This window comes from Athalia rosae, chromosome 8 (genome assembly GCF_917208135.1).
Source record: "Athalia rosae chromosome 8, iyAthRosa1.1, whole genome shotgun sequence".
NCBI classification, from domain to species: domain Eukaryota; kingdom Metazoa; phylum Arthropoda; class Insecta; order Hymenoptera; family Athaliidae; genus Athalia; species Athalia rosae.
In genome coordinates, this window is record NC_064033.1 from 1,092,544 (window position 1) to 1,112,821 (window position 20,278).

The window sequence follows — 20,278 nt, forward strand, 5'->3', positions numbered from 1 at the left end:
AAGACTATTGTCTTTGCACATTTTTGGACGCGAAAAACACCAAAGATTATAGTCTTTGCATGCACATTTTTGGACGCGAAAAACACCAAAGACTATAGTCTTTGCACATTTTTGGACGCTGAAAACACCAAAGATTATAGTCTTAGCACATTTTTGGACGCGAAAAACACCAAAGACTATAGTCTTTGCACATTTTTGGACACGAAAAACACCAAAGACTATAGTCTTTGCACATTTTTGGACGCGAAAAACACCAAAGACTATAGTCTTTGCACATTTTTGGACGCGAAAAACACCAAAGACTATAGTCTTTGCACATTTTTGGACGCGAGAAACACCAAAGACTATAGTCTTTGCACATTTTTGGACGCGAAAAACACCAAAGACTATAGTCTTTGCACATTTTTGGACGCTGAAAACACCAGAAATTATAGTCTTTGCACATTTTTGGACGCTGAAAACAACAAAGACTATAGTCTTTGCACATTTTTGGACGCGAAAAACACCAGAAATTATAGTCTTTGCACATTTTTGGACGCTGAAAACAACAAAGACTATAGTCTTTGCACATTTTTGGACGCGAAAAACACCAAAGACTATAGTCTTTGCACATTTTTGGACGCGAAAAACACCAAAGACTATAGTCTTCGCACATTTTTGGACGCTGAAAACAACAAAGACTATAGTCTTTGCACATTTTTGGACGCAAAAAACACCAAAGACTAGAGTCTTTGCACATTTTTGGACGCGAAAAACACCAAAGACTATAGTCTTTGCACATTTTTGGACGCTGAAAACACCAAAGATTATAGTCTTTGCACATTTTTGGACGCTGAAAACAACAAAGACTATAGTCTTTGCACATTTTTGGACGCTGAAAACACCAAAGACTATACTCTTCGCACATTTTTGGACGTGAAAAACACCAAAGACTATAGTCTTTGTACATTTTTGGACGTCGAAAACAACAAAAACTATAGTCTTTGCACATTTTTGGACGCAAAAAACACCAAAGACTATAGTCTTTGCACATTTTTGGACGCGAAAAACACCAAAGACTATAGTCTTTGCACATTTTTGGACGCGAAAAACACCAAAGACTATAGTCTTTGCACATTTTTGGACGCTGAAAACACCAGAAATTATAGTCTTTGCACATTTTTGGACGCGAAAAACACCAAAGACTATAGTCTTTGCACATTTTTGGACGCGCAAAACACCAAAGACTATAGTCTTTGCACATTTTTGGACGCGAAAAACACCAAACACTATAGTCTTTGCACATTTTTGGACGCGAAAAACACCAAAGACTATAGTCTTTGCACATTTTTGGACGCGAAAAACACCAAAGACTATAGTCTTTGCACATTTTTGGACGCGAAAAACACCAAAGACTATAGTCTTCGCACATTTTTGGACGCGAAAAACACCAAAGACTATAGTCTTTGCACATTTTTGGACGCGAAAAACACCAAACACTATAGTCTTTGCACATTTTTGGACGCGAAAAACACCAAAGACTATAGTCTTTGCACATTTTTGGACGCGAAAAACACCAAAGACTATAGTCTTTGCACATTTTTGGACGCGAAAAACACCAAAGACTATAGTCTTTGCACATTTTTGGACGCGAAAAACACCAAAGACTATAGTCTTTGCACATTTTTGGACGCGAAAAACACCAAAGACTATAGTCTTTGCACATTTTCGGACGCGAAAAACACCAAAGACTATAGTCTTTGCACATTTTTGGACGCGAAAAACACCAAAGACTATAGTCTTCGCACATGTCCGGTTGTGAAAATCATTCTTGGTTCATTGACCGAGACATCGACATTTTTTTCTTGGATGTCTCTTGATTCTCGGGTCGAAGATTAAAATTTTTTTCAGGGTTTTCCAAGGCTTTTCCATGTTATGTAATCTCAGGAATTCGAATCTGAAAGAAAAATTGATTCATCTCCAAAATCTACCGAGTCATCGCCTTTTCTTGCTCTTTGGAGCAGAAAAAACAGGGGCACCGCTTGGATTTTTGCGGTTTTGGGATTGACGTTAAAAAATTCCTTTTCCAGCAGATTCTGACGTATTTTGACCTCAGGATCTCGAATCTGAAAGAAAAATTGATCTATCTCCAAAATTGACCGTGTTATCGACCATTTTCAGCTTTTTGGGGTGGAAAAAAAAAAATTGAGTTCTTGATGTATTCTCATGCAATTTGAGCTCAGGAATCTGAATCTGGAAGAAAAATTGATCTATCTATAAAATTTTTCGAGTTATCGCCGAATTATCGCATTTTTTTGCATAAATTTGAGGATATCTCAAAGGGAAAAAATCGTAGCTCAATTTGGACGACGGATTCGTGTTCCTGAGGTCAAAATACATGAGAAAAGTGCCATACGATCAATTTTAAAAAATAAAAATTTTTAGTCAAAATTTGAAAAAATCGTAAGGGGTACCCCTTGGAAAAATCTCAAATTTTGACCAAAAATTTTTATTTTTAAAAATTGATCGTATGGCCCTTTTTTTATGTATTTTGACCTCAGGAACACGAATCCGTTGTCCAAAATAAGCTACGATTTTTTCCCTTCGAGATATCCTCAAATTTATGCAAAAAAATGCGAAAAAATGAGGATAACTCGATAAATTGTATAGATAGATCAATTTTTCTTCCAGATTCGGATTCCTGAGCTCAAATTACATTGACACAGACTAAAAAATAAATTTTTTATTTTTGACCCCAACAAGCTGAAAATTAGCGATTACTCTGTCAATTTCAGAGATACGTCAAATTTTCTTGCAGATTCGGATTCCTGAGGTCAAAATACACAGGAATTCATGAAAAAATTAATTTTTCAGCGTCAACTCCAAAACCGCAAAAAAGTCTACGGGGTACTTTTTTTTTCTGCCCCCAAGAGCTGTAAATTGTTGATTACTTAATCAATTTTCGAGATATATCAATCCAACTCGTGTTTTCGGATTCCTGGGCTCAAAGTCCATAGACAAACTCAAGAAGAATAGACATGTGGTACCAAAACCGGGATAATTAAAGGCTACGATCAGGACTGACGATGAATTAAATCACAGTATTACCACATTGAATGAATAAATCTATAAAAAATAATGAATGTATTCATTGAATAAATAAATGTGCAAAGACTATAGTCTTTGGTGTTTCTCACCCCGAAATCATGCTCTCGCTTCAATATATCATTCTCTCCGCTGCAACCAGGTCTCTCAACAGCTGCTCTTTAATCACACATGCTGCAGAGTATAAAAAAAAGTGGTAATTCAAAAAAACCACCAAGAAGAATAATCAAAAATGGGCGTTGTGTCTCTGCGAAAAAGATTCTCTTATATGATATACAATTGTCCAATCGTAAAACCGCAGGGGTTGAAATAAAAATAATATTGACTCTCGTCTCCAACTACCGACAAACCTTGACAAGCGCAGCTAATTCCATCTCTCCATCATATTGTCTATATATTCTCCACTTCTTTAGTTTTCTTTTTATTCGCCCCTTCGTGCCACACCCCTTGTTCTTCACGCCCCCGCAGGGTCGAGGCGCCTATACGCTACATCATATATGAAGCAGATGCAGCTTTTAATGTGCATCGACTGACAATGAATTGCAATCAGCCCTATATTGATCGCGTTATTGCTGACTCTATGATTAACTAACCGTTACAAACATGATATGAAAAGACCGATCGATATCGTCTAAACTCATTACGCCCTTTAGGTTTAGTTATACATATGCTGCGAATCAATTATTTTCCGAAGTACGTCAGACATGGGTGTCTACACGTATGGATAATGAGCGCAGTGTTCACATAAGTTCCCACGTACCTTGGGTCCTGCGGTTCCTGATGCAGAGAAATGGAGGGTCCCTGGCAGATGAATAAGGTTCACGTTTATTCATAATACGTATACGGATAGTGAAGAACCAGGAAATAATATCACCCTTTGTCGGCATCCAACGAATAAATAGCCAAAGTAACCGACATTTACGCTGCGTAAAACGGCAGTATAGCAGCAAACGAGTCACACGACTCACCGCTGGTGTATCTGCCGTAGACGCTGCTGATGCTGTTCCGGACGCATTTCACTACCCTGCAATATATGTATATCTCTTCCGAGCAAGAAAATACTGCGGTTACAAACTTCCGTTAATTACAAAAATTTTCCGGCGTTATTTATCTCGTATACATATGCTCGTAGAGTTGCAGACGTTTGCCCAGGTGCAGCTATGTTACGTGTCTGATTACGTAGCGTAATGCTACTGCACCTACACACCTTCTCCTCTAATCCTTGCAGGACTAAGAGGGATCTGAAAATAGGCAAGAACCTAAAGATCATGTTATTGTCGAGAACACATGTTTCTAGTATAAATGTACACGTATTTATGTATGTATGTAACGGCGCTCATATTGCCAAGATCAGGTCATATCGTAGCGCGTACACAGGGTTTTGACTGTCTGCTCATGGGTGCTTGTCTTCTTGTAAACCGAGATACCGTGTTGCGCAAATAACCGACACGCTGTGCTCTTACATCGCGTTATCTTCCTCTTATCTCGAGTGCTTGTTTCCTCTTTCCCTATACCTAAAAGTTTGCCTGTAAACATCTCGTTCTGAACGATCCAAGATCACGTAACTTCGTAACTCCTGGCAAATATCAAATTTATTTATTCACCCATTTTTGCGCCAGTCAGTTAAAAATTACTTAAATCCGATCGACGAGTAACAGGGTTTCGGAAAGTAGGGCACCAACGCTTGATTCATACAAAGGGATTTCAAAGGAATAAAGATTCCGTCGAATGCAACGGCAGTACGAGTGCTGGCTTACCCGTTGGCGACTACATAGCTGGTCTCTTTGGGCCTTAGGAAATAGATCAGCGATAGAGAAGGTGACAGCGACACTGATCCAAGGGTATTGTGTTCTCAGCTCCACGTGCACGGACGTTAAAACGGCGGCACGATACGACGTGCAGGAGAGTTTCGTCAGCGGCAACTTGTGAGTCGTAAATTAAACGCGTTCGCAATACGCAACCGACTGCCGTTGTGCTAAGCTTGATGTTATACCCCATACTACGAGCTGTAGCTCCTTTTGTTCAACGAGTCAAGAGTCAAGGGACTCGAGAAACTTCAGACTTGGAACTAGCGCGGATCCTGCGGAGTCGCGTTACTATTTACATACCTACATGCATTATACTTACTCACAATACCAAGTATAGTACACAGAGCCGTGGATTCGACGGTTAATTTCAAAAAGCGCACCCCCTTAGGGAGTCAATGAAATGTTTGCAGAGATTCTGAGTACGCGCTCCCAACTTTCGAAATTAATCGTTATAATAATTAGATTAATCGTTGTTTATCGTCGTGTAACAGTTGTATGGATCGATGAAGGAAGCTCACGCCTTCAATTAGATATAATTAAATTCCCTGCTAAGGTGAACGCCCACATTAACGTAACGAACGAAGACGAAAAGAGATCGCAACCCTCGTCAACCCCCTTATACCTAAAGGTATGGATCATCGATGTGGAGAGGGACCGTCATCGACTTCTACGCGTCAATCGAACTTTATAGCCTTCCGTGGGCAACACCCGTTGTCCCGTTGTTCATTCTATAAATAAAACGACGGGATAATGGGGAGTGGTGTGGAGGGTTAGTTCGTTCGTTCAGCTGGGGTTGTTGACCATCGAGAGCTTGGGTGTGGCACCTCCGTAACATCGGTGAGGACGGTAAGGGAGCCTTGGCAAGTGGGAACCACATGCGTATTTGTAATGTTCGTTTTCAAGCTTTTTTTGGGATAAAAGGATCACAGATCCTAAAGCCAACGAGATCTGAATGTTACGTGAACTCTATCCTGTAAGTTGTAATAATTCGTGCGATTCTTATCCTCCCTTCGAAGGGAGAACTACGCCATTATTTTTAAGCTTCATCACACTATGCCTATATTTGTAGAGGAAGGAGTGGGGGTTTCGAGGCTCAGGATCAGATCGGCTACCAGTCGTTCGTCATCGTTGCAGCGTGTAGGACGGGGCTGAAAAGTGCAGTTTACACGCTCCGGCCGCTGATGAGTAGCTCCCAACTTTTTGCACTTTGACGCTCGTGGGGCCATCTCTAGGGCGGGCCGTGTAAATAGGGGTTGCAGATTACGAATCAAAGGTCAATGACCCGTTCGTCAACAGTGCGATACTCTGGAGTGGGGGAAGTGGAGGTGCCGGAATCAGGTGGCATTTAAATTGCATCCACGGTTCCGCAGTCGCTCTGCAGCGACGCACGGTGTAGGGTGTGCGCGTCGCATGCTCGTTCCCCCATTTCGGTTTCTGATTCTAATTTTTTTACCCATTTTTACGTGCACCGCTGGCCACTAACACTGATTGCGATATTCAAAGAGATTTCCAAGATAGGATTGACATCCCAATCTTTTTTTTTCATCACACTTCGTCAAGAGATACACATTCGGTCTTGTGTTCTAAGATTTCAAATATCGTGACTTTCGTTCTGTTCTAAAAATCAACAAGCAAAACTATTGACCATTTTTGAAGTTGATGATTGATTAACGTATATTATCGAGAAAACACTACACTTCTCTTTGGAATAACGTAAGAAAGTGTATACAATTTGAGATATTAGTGCATATTGTGTTACATAGATAATCATATCTGTAATAATAGAAATAGAAATAATACCAATAATAATTACTGAAATATGTACAATTAATTGTGAAAAAAAATTGTACAGACTTTTTACAGATGTTTTTTATTAATATTATTATTATGTCCCTTTATTCCTCTTCTAATCCTAAGTTTAAATTTAGAATTAGTTTCTTAGCTTAGTTTAGTAACGAGCAGAAGAACAGGTAACAAGTATATCGCTAGACAATTAATGATTTTATTAAACTCATTCAATAGAGTTGATATTATAATAGTAAGTATAGAAATACACAAATAATTACGCCACATAAAATGAGCTGGGCCAATAATAGTAACTAGTAAATATTTTTATAAACCATCGCAATGAAAGGTATATGATAGTAAACGTAAAAACCATACTGCTACTGAACGTGAAATTCTTATCGATTATTAATTCGTCAATTTATTCTTCATACTTCACCGATTGAGGTCACATACTTTGACCATCGTGTTTGCAGTGAAAAAATGTAGTAATCAATCAAAATAATTGCCATGCTACCTCAATAAGATAAATTTTAATGATTCTCTTGTCAGTGAAATCGTTATTCTGCCCGATTACATATTTTTACTTCAAGTTTTCAAGAATTTGTTTTTCCTTTGTACATATCAATCAATTGGGTTTATATTGTACTAATACGAAACTACAAATCCAATCAACCCGGAACAATAAGTGAGCCTCTATAATACGAACCGTGAGGAATAACTGAAAGTTTTGCTAGTTCGTCGAATGAAAAAAAACTAAATAAAATTAGACACGAATTTCATAGCTCTTCAGAACGCAAGATTCCGAAACAATAGTTTCTTTTCAATAACTGGTGGTAAATAGGCGCCACTGTTTACCAATCGATGTAGCGCTATCGAATGTAAGTACAATGTACTTTTGTTGATGTGTAGAAAAAAAGGAAAAATTTTTAATGTAATGAAAGCGACGAGTTCGTACAAGACGCGTTGTGAAGTTCAATCCGAGTACATCCTATTGTAGTTTCATTGCTATGTTATTAATTATTGTTAATCGACCCAAAGTATACGATAGACTAAAAAGATAATCAAATATTACTACAATGAGCACTTATTTACAGAGCGCGTTTAACTGAACTAACTTTGCAGGTCCACCTGATCTCTCGATTCAATGACAGTTGCTTACCATATTTTATGAAATCAGTATACCAAAGTTCGGATAATTGATATTTTTCTCAATTCAATTGTTTGACTCTCTCTGCTTCGAAATAACAAATTCCAAATATTATGCCGTATCATATGTCACTAACAATAATGCTTTAAAGTAAATCTAGATCCTTAATCCTCGCTAATCACTTTAATGAATATCGGTGAAATTTGGTTTGCTACAATCTTTCTACCGTATTTCTTTACATAACATTACAATACATACGTTATCTCATAATATATCCTATAAAACCTTAGAATTACTACATATTCATAAATTATGTATCATAATATGTCTGAATTTTTTTGTTGTTTTTCGGATTTTTTTTTTTTTTTCTTTACTCTGCTCTTAAAGTCTCGGCAATGTCACTGCTTACACGTGTAGTATGGTATACCAAATTATTAAGAGAAAAATATTTGACTATTAAGTAGGTAGGTACGTTACCACTGCTGTTCCTTTATTACGAAATTGACTGCAGTAGGTGGATGTTGCTGTCATCTTCGTCATCTTCTTCTTCTTCCTGCACAAAAGATGAAGATCCAACTTTGTGAGATATGTAAAAATTTTTTTTTTTTTTGCTAATATCAACTCATTGATTAATCACCTCGTCAAAACCAAAGCAAGTCTCCATGTCTTTTCTCAACTTTGGGTCACTTTGAGAGGGTTGTGACGATCGTGTTGACCGACGAGGGGGAGTAGGAGCCGAATCTTCTAGTTTCAATACAACTTCTTCTTCCTCCTCCTCTTCCATCTCCTCTCCCATTTCTTCTGTTCCCTCAACTACGCCATCTTGACCCAACGGATCTTGCATTACCAAATCACCATCTTCACTGGCGACAACTGCCATTTGCTAGAGAAATTCAACAAATAAAATTAGATTCTGTAATCTAGCACTGAGCCCCTCAATTGCCAAAAGTTCGATCAATTCACCTGATCAGTTCCTTGGTTGTCAGCTAACTGAATAACTTCGAGGACAACATACTGTTGCCCATCGCTTCCTTCAACAGCCATCATTTCATCCTCGTCTTCTTCTTCTTCATCGTCATAACCTTTAAGTTTAGAAGCTAAGTCTCCTGCCACCACAACATAACACATGGAGATTAGTCAATGATCTAAGTCATATCGTAAGCATCCTTGCGAGTGTACTTAATTCAAAGTAAAGATGAGTCCTACACGTGTAAATTTAAGCACACCGATTGAAAATAATCCTGATCACTGTTTTTGATGGATATTTTCCACAAAAAAATTGCCCATTGACATAAAAGTGAATGATTTGAAACTCCAGAGATAACAGAGCATACTGATGCCAATACTCTAAACTCACCAGTCATGACTTCAACCCTCTGACCATCAATGATTTGGATCTTCTTTTGACGACCAATTTTAAGAGCAAGCTGTTTTTCTTGAAGAGATGATTCTGGGTCGTGAACAGCCATGTGTCGAATAAGATTGCCTTTATGCCTAGTTGAATATCAAAAATTATATACTTTTCTAGAAATATATCTAAAATATCGCAATTTGTTTAACCCCTTCGCTATCGGCAAATATTCACCTGCACTTTGCACCAGAACAAGTCACATTCCAACCCATAACCGGGTTGCAGCTGTTAATCAGAAAAATACAAACATAATTTCATGATAGCTAATCCCGGTTTGCCAATACTTGAAGCCGCAGCTGGATGTCAGATATCTCAAGTTAAATGAGAATTTCACACATAATCAACCTCTTACGATGTGATTTTTTGCAATAGTGAAGGGGTTCATTAATTGATTACGGAAAGTGTGATTTTATCAAGAAGACTGTGACAATTAATCCAACAATCGCTCAGTCTTAGATCTCTATTAATGTAATGATCTGCATCTAATCCTTTGATTTCATATTCGTCATTTTCTGTATGCCGACAAAAAGTTGGCTTTCAATATTCCACAGCAAAGATAAACAGATGAGGGGTCATCTGAACACGAAACTTATTGCTCACCTGAAAGGTCTTTCGCACTCCGGACATTGGTGGGTCTTCTCTTGAGGTGGTGGCGGTACGTAAGATGGATTGTGATATAAATTGCAGTGACGTTTCAACAATTGTTTTTGTCTGAACGACTGGTAACAATGATCACATTGGTACGGCTTCTGATCTGTATGAATTAGCATGTGACTTTCAAGGTGACGCGCTGATATTGACGCGTAAGGGCAAAGATCGCACTTGTAGCATTTTTCACCTTCGTGTGTTTTATTGTGAAGTTTGTAACTGTACCTGTAATTGGAACGCACATTTATGATTACATTACTTCCCCAAAAATTTAAAGCAAATTATATAATCACTCTGAGAAAAAAAATTCCGTCTTGCTTAGTATTACGATTCCTACCTATCAGGGAATGTCTTGCCACATCGCTTGCATTTGAGGGGTTTATCAGAGGTGTGTAACTTCTGAACGTGAATCCTGAGGTCCGTCTTTCTCCCGCAGGTAGTCGGGCATAGTTCACATTGAAATACTGGCTTATCTCCTACTGTTGAAAATTAAAATTTTGTTCAACAACGTTCTTGCATCAAAAAAAGTAATATGATACACCTATGATAGGTCCATACTAACCATTGTGGACTAACTTGTGTGCCTTCAAACTGTTAGATTGCGTAAATCTTGCTTGGCAAATATCACACTCGTATGGTTTTTCACCGGTGTGAATACGCAAGTGACGCTTTAGCTTAAAGGTATCTGGACTTGCGTATGTACAGTGCGGGCACTGGAATATTGAAAAGTAAAAACTTTGTAAGATAAAGAATCTTGTTACGAAATAGCTTCGGCGTACATCGAATGGTATCAGATCGTTTCTAAGACCTGAAAGGAAATAGCACGAACGAACGGGCTATTTGAATTCAGTTAAAGAAAGAAGCAGAACAGGCAAGGAAAGCAGAGAATTGTAATAAAAATAATAAAGAAACATAGAGAATAACTAATCTGGTGTAGCCGTTTCACAACAGAATATTAAGTCAACTTATTACGAGCATCAATAATATTCCAACTGTTATTCATATCTCAGAAAGCCGGATTATCTTTTACAATAATCGAAACACTACAGACTAAACAACCTCGTATGGACGTTCTCCCGTGTGAATTCGTATGTGGTGTCGCAGTTTGTTCTTCTCAACGCTAGCATAATCACAGATGGTACACTTATGAGGCTTATCACGTGTATGCATGTACCGCGTGTGACGCACCAACTCTCCTAGATAATAAAAAAAACAATTTAAAAAATTGTAACAACGTACCTGATAGGGACGTTCTCCGGTGTGGCACCTAATGTGTCGTTTAAGTTTGGACAACTCAACCGAGGCGTAATCACACTCGTGGCATTTGTGCGGTTTTTCATGGGTGTGTCTGTACCGAACATGTCTTACAAGTTCACCTGCAACCAAAGAGAAAGACCCACACTATAAACATCGCTTCCGAACGCACCAATTCATTTTGGAATTCATTTTCTGATTCATTTACGCAAGAAGAAGAAGAAAATGTCGTTTCGTGTACAGCAATATGTATTATTCATACTAGTTATCGAGTAATAACATTATAGCTTCTCAGGTTTTTTTCAACATAAGTGAGAGAAGAAGCGATAAATCAATTGGCTTGTAATGATCATGCAGGATGGGTCTAAATGTGTTTCAAATCGATGTTGGAAAAAAGGTTTCAGAAAGTTGAACAGTTGGAAGGTATTTCGGGTAGAGGTGGCTTGAAGTAATAATTTCACCACTTAGAAGAAGATAGGAAAATTTCAATTACCAGATTACCTCAATTCCTGGAGAGCCTTTTCATAAAAAAAAACATGTCGGTACACACAACGCATGCAGATATACACAAATTCACAAGCATAAATACGTCAAATAACAAACGACAATGAGAACGTCGATTAAATATGCAAGGAGCAATGTATTCATATCCAGGAAATTGCTTTCTCGAACGATTTTTACTGATAATTTTTATCACTATTTATGATAGAAAAATCATATGCTACGACATTCCGAAATGAAACGATAGGGTTAAAGAAAATGACTCACCGGATGTAGTAAAAGCACTGTCACAGAATTTGCAATGATGGGGCTTTGTTCCTGTATGCGTATTGACGTGGTTCTGTAGAGAGGCTAAGGTTTTAAAGCCTCTTTCGCAAACGCTGCATTTGTGTGGCCTTTCCTCGGAATGAGATTTCATGTGGCGTGATAAGAGGTAGCTGTAAAAAGAATAATATTACAAATCACACGAACGAGACCATTACTTGATACTGGTATAGCTCAGAAAACTAAGTTTTTGTGACTTCTTGATTCCAACTCACCGCTTAGGACTTGTGTAGTTGCAGTAATTGCACATGTGAGCCTGAGTAACAGTCTGCGATTTTTTGGGGATGAACTTGATAATTTTAGTCTTATCATCTTCAGCTTCAGATTCAACAGGTGCTTCGTTGTCTTCATTATCTTCAAAATCATAGACCGTCAGGTCTTGCTCCCCATCCTCCCCTTCAACTACTTCTGCGTCATCTGCTCTGATTTCTTTCTCTTCAGACTCAGGTTGCTGAACAATTAACACATAGCTTACTTCTCCTGGATTTGTATCAGATGGCACAATAGTCACTGTTTGATAAGCATCCCCGGAATTTATAACCATCTGATTACTCCCATTTGTCGATACTACTTCCTGAAAGATCAAGAAACAAAGTATTTTTATGATATTGAATAATAAAAGGATCATAAAAAACTGAGAAAATCAACGGAAAGTGAACAAAACCTGTTTTCCAGCATCTTCGCCAGTGTCCACACTCTCTAGCTCTTCTATTTCATGATACTGATCTTCCACAACTTCGTCTCCCTCATTCTGTACATCTCCATCTTCAGCTTCCTGAATTTGTACCTGTGTTATGACTGGTGCATCGTCACTGCTTGCTTGGTAATAATACTGGCCAGATTGATCGACAAAATAAGTACCTCCATCATCACTTCCCGCAAGGCCTTCTACTTGCTGCACTATTATTAGAGTTGTACAAGTATAAATATTAGGAAATGAGCAAAAATATGAAAGCTCAGATACAAAGAGACAGTGTTTTCACTCACATTGCACATGTTGCAGTTGTTCACCCTGACCACCTTCAATTTCCTTGTTAAAAGTCTCTAAGTAGGTCTGGATCTCCGTCACAGACTCTGGACCTTCCTCCAACTTTATCTCTGCTACGTTACTTGACATGACGCGTAACCATTCAATTGTGATTCTTGGTTCTCAAACTTCTCTACCTGTAAGTTTCATTATCCAATTAATTGTTACTCACATTTTGAATTCATTTCAAGTTTTTTACAAGTCTTACATTCCTAAAAGTGAACTAAAACAAAATAAGATTGCAGTCATGAATGAAAGAAATAATCGCTGAGATATGTGTATGTAGGTATACCTATGTATTATCCATATTATAAAGACCTCTATATTAGCACGAATCGTATTTTTTAATCGTGCGAATTGCGTTGAATAATATTTACACATATTTGCAAACTGTACCAGCATTCTGATATCTACATATTAATTGTCCTGGCTATGAAAAAAAAAAAATCGCACGCCAACGTTCGCTCTTTTCCCATCATGAGGATACGACGCGCATAACTTGCATTCAATCCAAGCAACAGACAGAAATCTAAAATAACAATTGTTGAAAAAACGTCTTCCAACGATTATACGGATAAAATGTGGCACGCTTATGCCTAAAGGAGCATTGCATGTGGTAGATAAGCAGGTATAATTCGAGTGGAATTCGTAGATTGGCAAAAATCAATAGGGAAGAAAAAAATTCATTTCTCCGAAAACAGGGGTATCATGGGGTACGACGCACACGCAACGTAACGTGCCGTACCGCTGATTATCATCAACCAAGCGCTTGGACATCTTTAATTCTTCAAACAAGCGTGGAGTTCCGACTGATACCCAGCGGACATTGGAACATGAATAAAATCAGGCCAACCTCGATGACGCGTGGTGATGCCAAGGGGCCCGTCAATATCCGTTAAGTTTGGGCGAATAGACGGAAAAGCAACAGCGTAGAGAGGAGGCCGCTGAACGGAAGGAGAACTCCGCATGACTCGGACGCCATAGGCAGGCAGGATGAGGGCATCGCAAAGTAAGGGTCTCGTGGCATGGCATCGCGAAATAGCGTGGCGTTAGCTGGGGTGTGATGAGATTAATAATGAAAAAAATTCTTTGATTCTCGTTAGCCCTCGTAGATCAGAAATCGCGCATTCTGCCGGATAGGTTTTAAGACAATATCATGCTTTGGATTTCAGGACACAGGGGGCATTAAAGGCAAAAATTTCGTAAAATTATCACCGTCGGCGCTGTCATCAATATGGAGGGCGCAGCAAAGAGATGCCGTTTCTTCTTCCACAAGGCGAACTGATAGAGTTCTCGAAAACTCCGATAAATGCACAGAGCTAACACGACTTTAAACTATCACTAATTTCACGCCTTCACTTGTACTTTTATTATCTCATTAACATGTCACTCACATCGCATTTTTACACCAAATATTCGCTTACCTTTTAACTCGAAATTATTTGTGTGAGGGCGTTGTGTAAGAGCTACAAGCCAACATGGCGATCGGCTGCGAAAGTTCAAATGCTGCGCGAATTGGCTGCGCGATCGCTTCTATGCATTTGCCCCCGGAGATTTCAGACCGCTGCACTTGACTCGCTTGACTCGCTGGATGGGTACGCGGGCTCCGTCCTACCCATTAACGAATCCACATCTGCGTACCATAGCATACGCTCGCTTATTACATGGATCAGACGCTCTGTCATTTCCGTTCTACTGGATCTTCATTATGAATATGATTGCTTCATCTTTACTAAATTACTGTAGTGATCCATAGCGATCTACGATGCATCGTTGCACCGACAATATGATGCACAATCGAATATGCGATACACCGAAACTCAACAGGCGGGAAGTTAAGGGGAAAAATTCGCGGTATTATGAAGTGTGCGGATGCCAAATTTGACCCACCGATTTATAATTTACTATTGAAATTTGAATTACAGTTACTTTTGGATTTCGTTATCAATTAAACGCGGGGAGTACAGGGGATATAAAATAGTAATCACTATATAATTATCATGGGAATAACATCTTATTTATTTTTTATCTTTTAAATGGCTCTTCGTGTAGCTGCCTAGCGTAGATAAAATACCTATTTGAACATAACGCTTTTTACGTCTCATATAACACTATTAATACAAATGATTAAAATCTAATAATAACCTGCAGAAAGGATATAACAACAAACCTACACGACAATAATAATTATATTATTATAACGTATCGGGTATATTACACGTAGAAAAGTACGAATATAGTAAGGACTGAAAAAACAATGTTTCGTATAAAGTTTGTACTTAAAATTATTTTTGTGACTTTAGATAGATTTATGAAATAAAACATGAAGTAGCAAAGAAAATTGAAATTGAATACACTATTCTCACTTTACCTCATATGCATTAGGGTAAAGTCCAACGAAAATAGATTATATTATAATTATTAGGCAGTCAAGGAGTCACCGGTTTTTACCGTTCCTACGTACTTGATAAACTTTGAATCACGACAAATGTGTTGAATTTCATTAGTTTTAGACAAATATATTCTGGAAGTCACGTTAGTTTTAGAAAAGAACTGAGAATACGAAGTAATCAAAGTTTCAGCTCAGGGATCAACAAATTCTGATATAATGCGCACTTGTACTGTATGGATTGATAATGAAAAGAAGAAAAATAATATAGATATAACGTAATATCAAGTGATACTGTGATGTCATATAGCAAGCGCCAAAAAATGAAGGTGTACATTTTTTCGAAAAATTGTACAGCTAATCATCTGACGATCCAAGACTAGACAATATTTCGAATCATCCAGTTCTAGAATATAGTTACGGGTAGGATGTAAAAAAGCTTATAAAAATATGTGAAGGAAATTTCAAGCTTATATCAGCACATTAAATTACCTCTGTGGAAAATTAGTATAACCCGTTCAGTTCCGTTTATACCAGTTGTTCCTTGGCGCCAACGCCATAAGTTGCTCTGCCCGCTTTTAGTCACAAAGTGATCTAACATGATTATTCAACTGCATGTAGTGTAGCTAGTGTGTTAGAACTGCATCGGCGAAAGTAGTACCCATTGATGATAATTAGATATTATTTCCCGAATAAGTCGGACATACTATTGACGATGATGACACACTTGATCAGCTGCATTCCTAATATCGGATCTGAGTATATAAACGATTGCTATCGCCATGAAAACAATTAGAGCAATCGAGATCAATTGTACTTGTATCTGCAATCGTTTAACAAACAATAGTTCTGCATGGTGCCTGCTATGGCAGTCTTCTAATTGTGTTACCTGAAACAGAAAATGGAGCTTCAAAATGATAATCGAATAAGTTGAACACGTGGATCATACCCTAGAAACCAGTCGATCTATGGTTCGGTCACCATTGCTTCCGGAGTTACTATACAACGCCGACTTCGATGGCTCTTCATTTTCACCACCTGCTCCCGCGCATCCCAATCTATGTTGTTTTGCATTTTTTCCCGAGGTCTGAAGCAATACAAATAAAGTTATAAATGAGAAATACAATGATTAGAGATAAAAACAAATATCATTTATCAGTATTGACTGCATCAAACAAATAACTACCTTCCAGATTTCATTGAGTTCCTGTGCGGAAGTATTCGCATCTTTAACTGGCAGACACATGACTAAAAATTTATCATTGCGAGGAAGCCCATGTAAAGTATAACCAGATTGTAGCATTACGGTAATTTGAGTAGTCTGTGCAGGTTTTAAAATTCCAGTACTAGGGCGAACTCTGAATTTCTCTGGTGAGGTTGTTTTAATCTAAAACAAAAGCGTTATTTTCAATCCTTCAAACCCAATTCATCTACTTAGATAGAATACATTACCTTATAAGTAACACACTTGTCCGAAGCGATATTTTTTATCGATATCGTTCCAGTATACTCCGCCTTTTCTTTTCTAAATGATATCACTTCTGATTCTATGAATAACACTGAGGAATAAATATAATGGGGTCATTATAATTATTTTGATTTATCCTAATAATGCAGAGCAAGCAGTGTTCCCAATCTACTAAGGTAAATCGTTTAGTAGAGTTAGGGAAAAGAAATATGAGAGTCGTGAAGAATCAGATGGATTTGGCAATTACGTCGTTTGTGCTGCAGAATCATCAAATGCAAATTCAAGTATAATACTTTGGACTTACAAGGTTCTTCACTTTCATGATCCCCAAATCCACTGGGCCCCTGTTCAGTCATTGGTGACCCGTCATCAAAATGAACCTTAAAGAGTAAAAAATTTGTTCCGAGCCAAGGCAATAATTATTCAACAATCACAAAAACTACGATATATTTTGTTGAGCAACACATACCATACTACAGGCAATTGAAATATTCTATCAGAATATAAATAACGCGTGTAACGTTCGAGATTCTTTGAATAAATACAGGTAATATTCATCTCATGAATATTTAAAACTATGTTGAAACCAATTTTTATGTTTTATTAGAGATTGAGAATACCTTCGGAATTGGTTCCATCTCACGAAACTAAGGTGTAGGTTTTTTAGTAAGAATATCTTACCACGATGATCGAAAGTAGATTGAGTGAGAAATGGTGAATGCCAAAGTGAGGAGTGGGAAAATTGCAAGGCAGGCTAAGCTTCTGCTGAGTCACTAGTTAGTGTGCATAGTTCACGCTCAAATCTGACCTTTCAGCAGAATGCCACTTTTAGGTTGAGTGGGGGAGACCAGGAGAGTGGGATCCTCATCAATACTTGATCTGGGTCAATGACCCTATTGATGTATTGAGACCTTGATAAAACGAGCCAGCGAAACTATCTCAAATTCTCTATCATATCGTTATACAGAGAAAGACGGCCCTGATTACATGTCAGAGAAAAAGCTACTTTCAAAGTAAATGTTTCCCTTAAGAGGTATGATAACGAAGATTCATTTTAGAGACGTTCTGAGTTTACCATCAATCCTAATTGGAAAAAAAAAACGAGGGATATTTGTTTAAATACTTTGCTTTGAGTAGCTAATTTTGTTACAAAAGTCTCTCTACACGGCATGGATTCATCGGACTTCATAAAATTTATAAGCTATACGCTATAAGCTTGTCATACGTGGAAATTTAAAGGTGGAATATAGCAAGACACCGCTGCTACTTTACAACTGTAAAATTTGTAAATATTTATTACCTTTTTGTTCTCAAATCTTCCATTAGTCAGCCCTGATGTTGCTTGTGCTTCAGGAATGAACGTAAAAGAGTAATTATCATTTCCACCCCATGCGATCAGAGCATTGTCCGGTTCAACGTAATCCTTGAGGGTAGCTTTGGTGACAAATTTTATTTTCTGAATCGCCTTTGTGGGAAGCCAAGATTTTATTATTTTGAAGGCTGCGTTCAGAACCCATGGCATCTCAAAGATGATGATATAGTTGAGAAAGTTTGGATAGTAATTTTTGAAAAGGCCAATCAAATTTTTTGTGAAGTCCATGTCCAGATTTGATATGCCAGTATCTGCCATGTCAAAAAATATGGATATCTGATTTCCTTTGTCTTGTCTGCAACATAAAACATCACACATTTTATGGTACCTATTCTCCAAATTTATTTCAACCAAGGCAAATAACATCACAGAGATATCTAATGATTACCTACCTTTCCAATCTTTCAAACCAGTATACGACACATCGATGTAGCTCAGCAGCATCTTTGGTTCCTTTATTGTGGAGCTTGGATTTGAATATAAGTAGTGTTTTTCCATCTTTATCTTTACTGTGGCCAAAGAATGCTCCCTCCTCTAAATAATCTCTCCTTACGTTATTTTCTGTAATATCTGTAAGAGGTATGAAATGAAGAGTGAAACAAAATGTGTCAGGGTTCCTGAGATACAAAGTTCATGAAGATTCCTACGTTATTTATGCATGCACAAAGATATTGGCAATGATACAAAACTAGATCACTGTCCTTGACTCTATTCTTCTGATCATCTATCCTATCTACTTTGTACCAAAGAGAAAATTATGCCAAGTATAAAATAAGTATTAGAAAAAATATCGAGCTCATTTGGTACAAGCCCATTTGATGCAAAGTCCATTCTTAATATTTATAGGAGAGACTATTTTATTATTTCTTTTACCATTGCAGCCAAATTTCTTTCTCCACTCGCAGGATTCCCATAACATGTTGAGAGACTCATGAAGATTGAGTTCGTTGTGTTCCAAAAATCGTTTTAGCCAGTCATCTTTATCTTTAATCCTGGCAATATCAGCTGGATGGAAGCCATCTGGAATATGAACATGAAGATAAGATTGAACTGTGACTGTGTTTTCACTGCTATGAAAATTACCAGGCAACGTCGATTGTTACACAAAATCAAAACGAATTTTTTTTAATTCTGTAGTGAGATAAATTCATAAGCAAATTACTATTCTTATAATTCCAGATTCATTGTAAGTCAATCTTCAGAAGGATATATCTGAATGGAGGCGTAGAGAATATAAAATATAAAAAACTCAATCATCATTCTATTGATGCCAAGTTCTTTTATGCTATATTATAGAAAGTTTTTGTCTGGCTAAAAGTTGGAACTCATCAAGATGAGTGAATGATTAACGAGGCGTGCAAACCTTGTGATTTTTTAACTGATAAAATTGATAGTTGGAATAATATTTATTTACCAGGTTCAGGTGCGCCATCAGCCTCGAGTTTCTTCAAAAATTTATTCCTAAGATCAGCGATTTGTTGAGTGGTAGGCTCCATATCCGATATATCAATTACAACAATCTTTTATACCTTTGAAACCGATTTGTTCGATTTGAAGTACAAACACACCTATGACTTAACCAGTCAGGTCACAAGTCGAACAGACCACAGAAATCTTTTTTTTTAATGTTTGTTTTGTTGTTTATATTCGAATTTCCTTTATCAAAGGAAAGTAGAACCATTTATTATGCTGTAGTCTGAACGACCGATAAAGTAATCGCAAAATTTGGAAAGTAATCGAACAAACTACTTATGTATTAAATTTTATCTGGGAAGCGTCTCGTGTCGATATGCAATTGCTGTCAAGTCAAAAGTCCATCTGATTTCCGCCAATACACGTCGCTTTGCCTTTGGCGATCTGTTCAATAACTGAGATTACTAACTGGCTACACAGCTTCGCTACTTTCAATAGCCTGCGTAGCTATTAAAAATAATAGATGCTAATATGGAGTAAAAAAACGCAGAGCTTCAACAAACAACGTCAGTGCTCAGAAGGCAACCGTCTGTATCCGTCATCATCTATCAATTGAATTATTTTGATTTTTTGGATTGGCTGCA

The 20,278-nt window shown here is 37.7% G+C and overlaps 2 protein-coding genes and 1 long non-coding RNA gene across 11 annotated transcripts; 1 reads left to right on the forward strand and 2 right to left on the reverse strand.

Annotated features, from left to right (window-relative positions):
* Positions 1-6,539: 6,539 nt before the first annotated feature.
* On the reverse strand, positions 6,540-14,603 carry LOC105692390 (transcriptional repressor CTCFL). 8 transcript variants are annotated; one of them, XM_048659708.1, is made up of 13 exons: positions 14,208-14,603; positions 12,953-13,129; positions 12,630-12,865; positions 12,181-12,539; positions 11,909-12,078; positions 10,946-11,082; positions 10,449-10,599; positions 10,224-10,365; positions 9,839-10,111; positions 9,185-9,321; positions 8,791-8,933; positions 8,465-8,710; positions 6,540-8,380 (listed from the first exon to the last, which is right to left on the reverse strand). In XM_048659708.1, exons 2-13 carry the CDS (start codon positions 13,080-13,082, stop codon positions 8,321-8,323), a joined length of 2,184 nt encoding a protein of 727 aa, XP_048515665.1. In that variant the 5' UTR covers positions 13,083-13,129; positions 14,208-14,603; the 3' UTR covers positions 6,540-8,320. The 8 variants fall into 8 exon arrangements, with proteins under 8 accessions (XP_048515665.1, XP_012266986.1, XP_012266987.1 ...); XM_012411563.3 differs by lacking the exon at positions 10,946-11,082 and adding an exon at positions 11,126-11,262 and having other exon boundaries at positions 10,224-10,362; positions 14,208-14,600; XM_012411564.3 differs by lacking the exon at positions 10,946-11,082 and adding an exon at positions 11,126-11,262 and having other exon boundaries at positions 8,791-8,909; positions 10,224-10,362; positions 14,208-14,596.
* LOC125502077 lies at positions 13,860-15,163 on the forward strand. Its single transcript, XR_007279892.1, has 2 exons — positions 13,860-14,001; positions 14,165-15,163. It is a non-coding gene; the product is annotated as an uncharacterized LOC125502077 (long non-coding RNA).
* On the reverse strand, positions 14,988-20,233 carry LOC105692391 (motile sperm domain-containing protein 2-like). Of its 2 annotated transcripts, XM_048659710.1 has the most exons (10): positions 19,751-20,232; positions 19,636-19,682; positions 19,095-19,241; positions 18,614-18,791; positions 18,150-18,516; positions 17,154-17,229; positions 16,834-16,940; positions 16,568-16,768; positions 16,331-16,468; positions 14,988-16,270 (listed from the first exon to the last, which is right to left on the reverse strand). In XM_048659710.1, the coding sequence occupies exons 3-10, from the start codon at positions 19,138-19,140 to the stop codon at positions 16,088-16,090; spliced, it is 1,296 nt and encodes a 431-aa protein (XP_048515667.1). In that variant the 5' UTR covers positions 19,141-19,241; positions 19,636-19,682; positions 19,751-20,232; the 3' UTR covers positions 14,988-16,087. The 2 variants fall into 2 exon arrangements, with proteins under 2 accessions (XP_048515667.1, XP_012266988.1); XM_012411565.3 differs by having other exon boundaries at positions 19,636-20,233.
* Positions 20,234-20,278: the final 45 nt, after the last annotated feature.

Coding starts and splice junctions, on each gene's coding strand:
- LOC105692390 (XM_048659708.1), bottom strand. CDS start 13,082: ATGTCAAGTAACGTAGCAGAGATAAAGTTGGAGGAAGGTCCAGAGTCT. Junction 10,366..10,448: donor ACACAAGTTAGTCCACAATG/GTTAGTATGGAC, acceptor AATTTTCAACAG/TAGGAGATAAGCCAGTATTT. Junction 10,112..10,223: donor GGCAAGACATTCCCTGATAG/GTAGGAATCGTA, acceptor TTCCAATTACAG/GTACAGTTACAAACTTCACA.
- LOC105692391 (XM_012411565.3), bottom strand. CDS start 19,717: ATGGAGCCTACCACTCAACAAATCGCTGATCTTAGGAATAAATTTTTG. Junction 16,769..16,833: donor ACAAGTGTGTTACTTATAAG/GTAATGTATTCT, acceptor CTTTTGTTTTAG/ATTAAAACAACCTCACCAGA. Junction 16,469..16,567: donor AACTCAATGAAATCTGGAAG/GTAGTTATTTGT, acceptor GTATTGCTTCAG/ACCTCGGGAAAAAATGCAAA.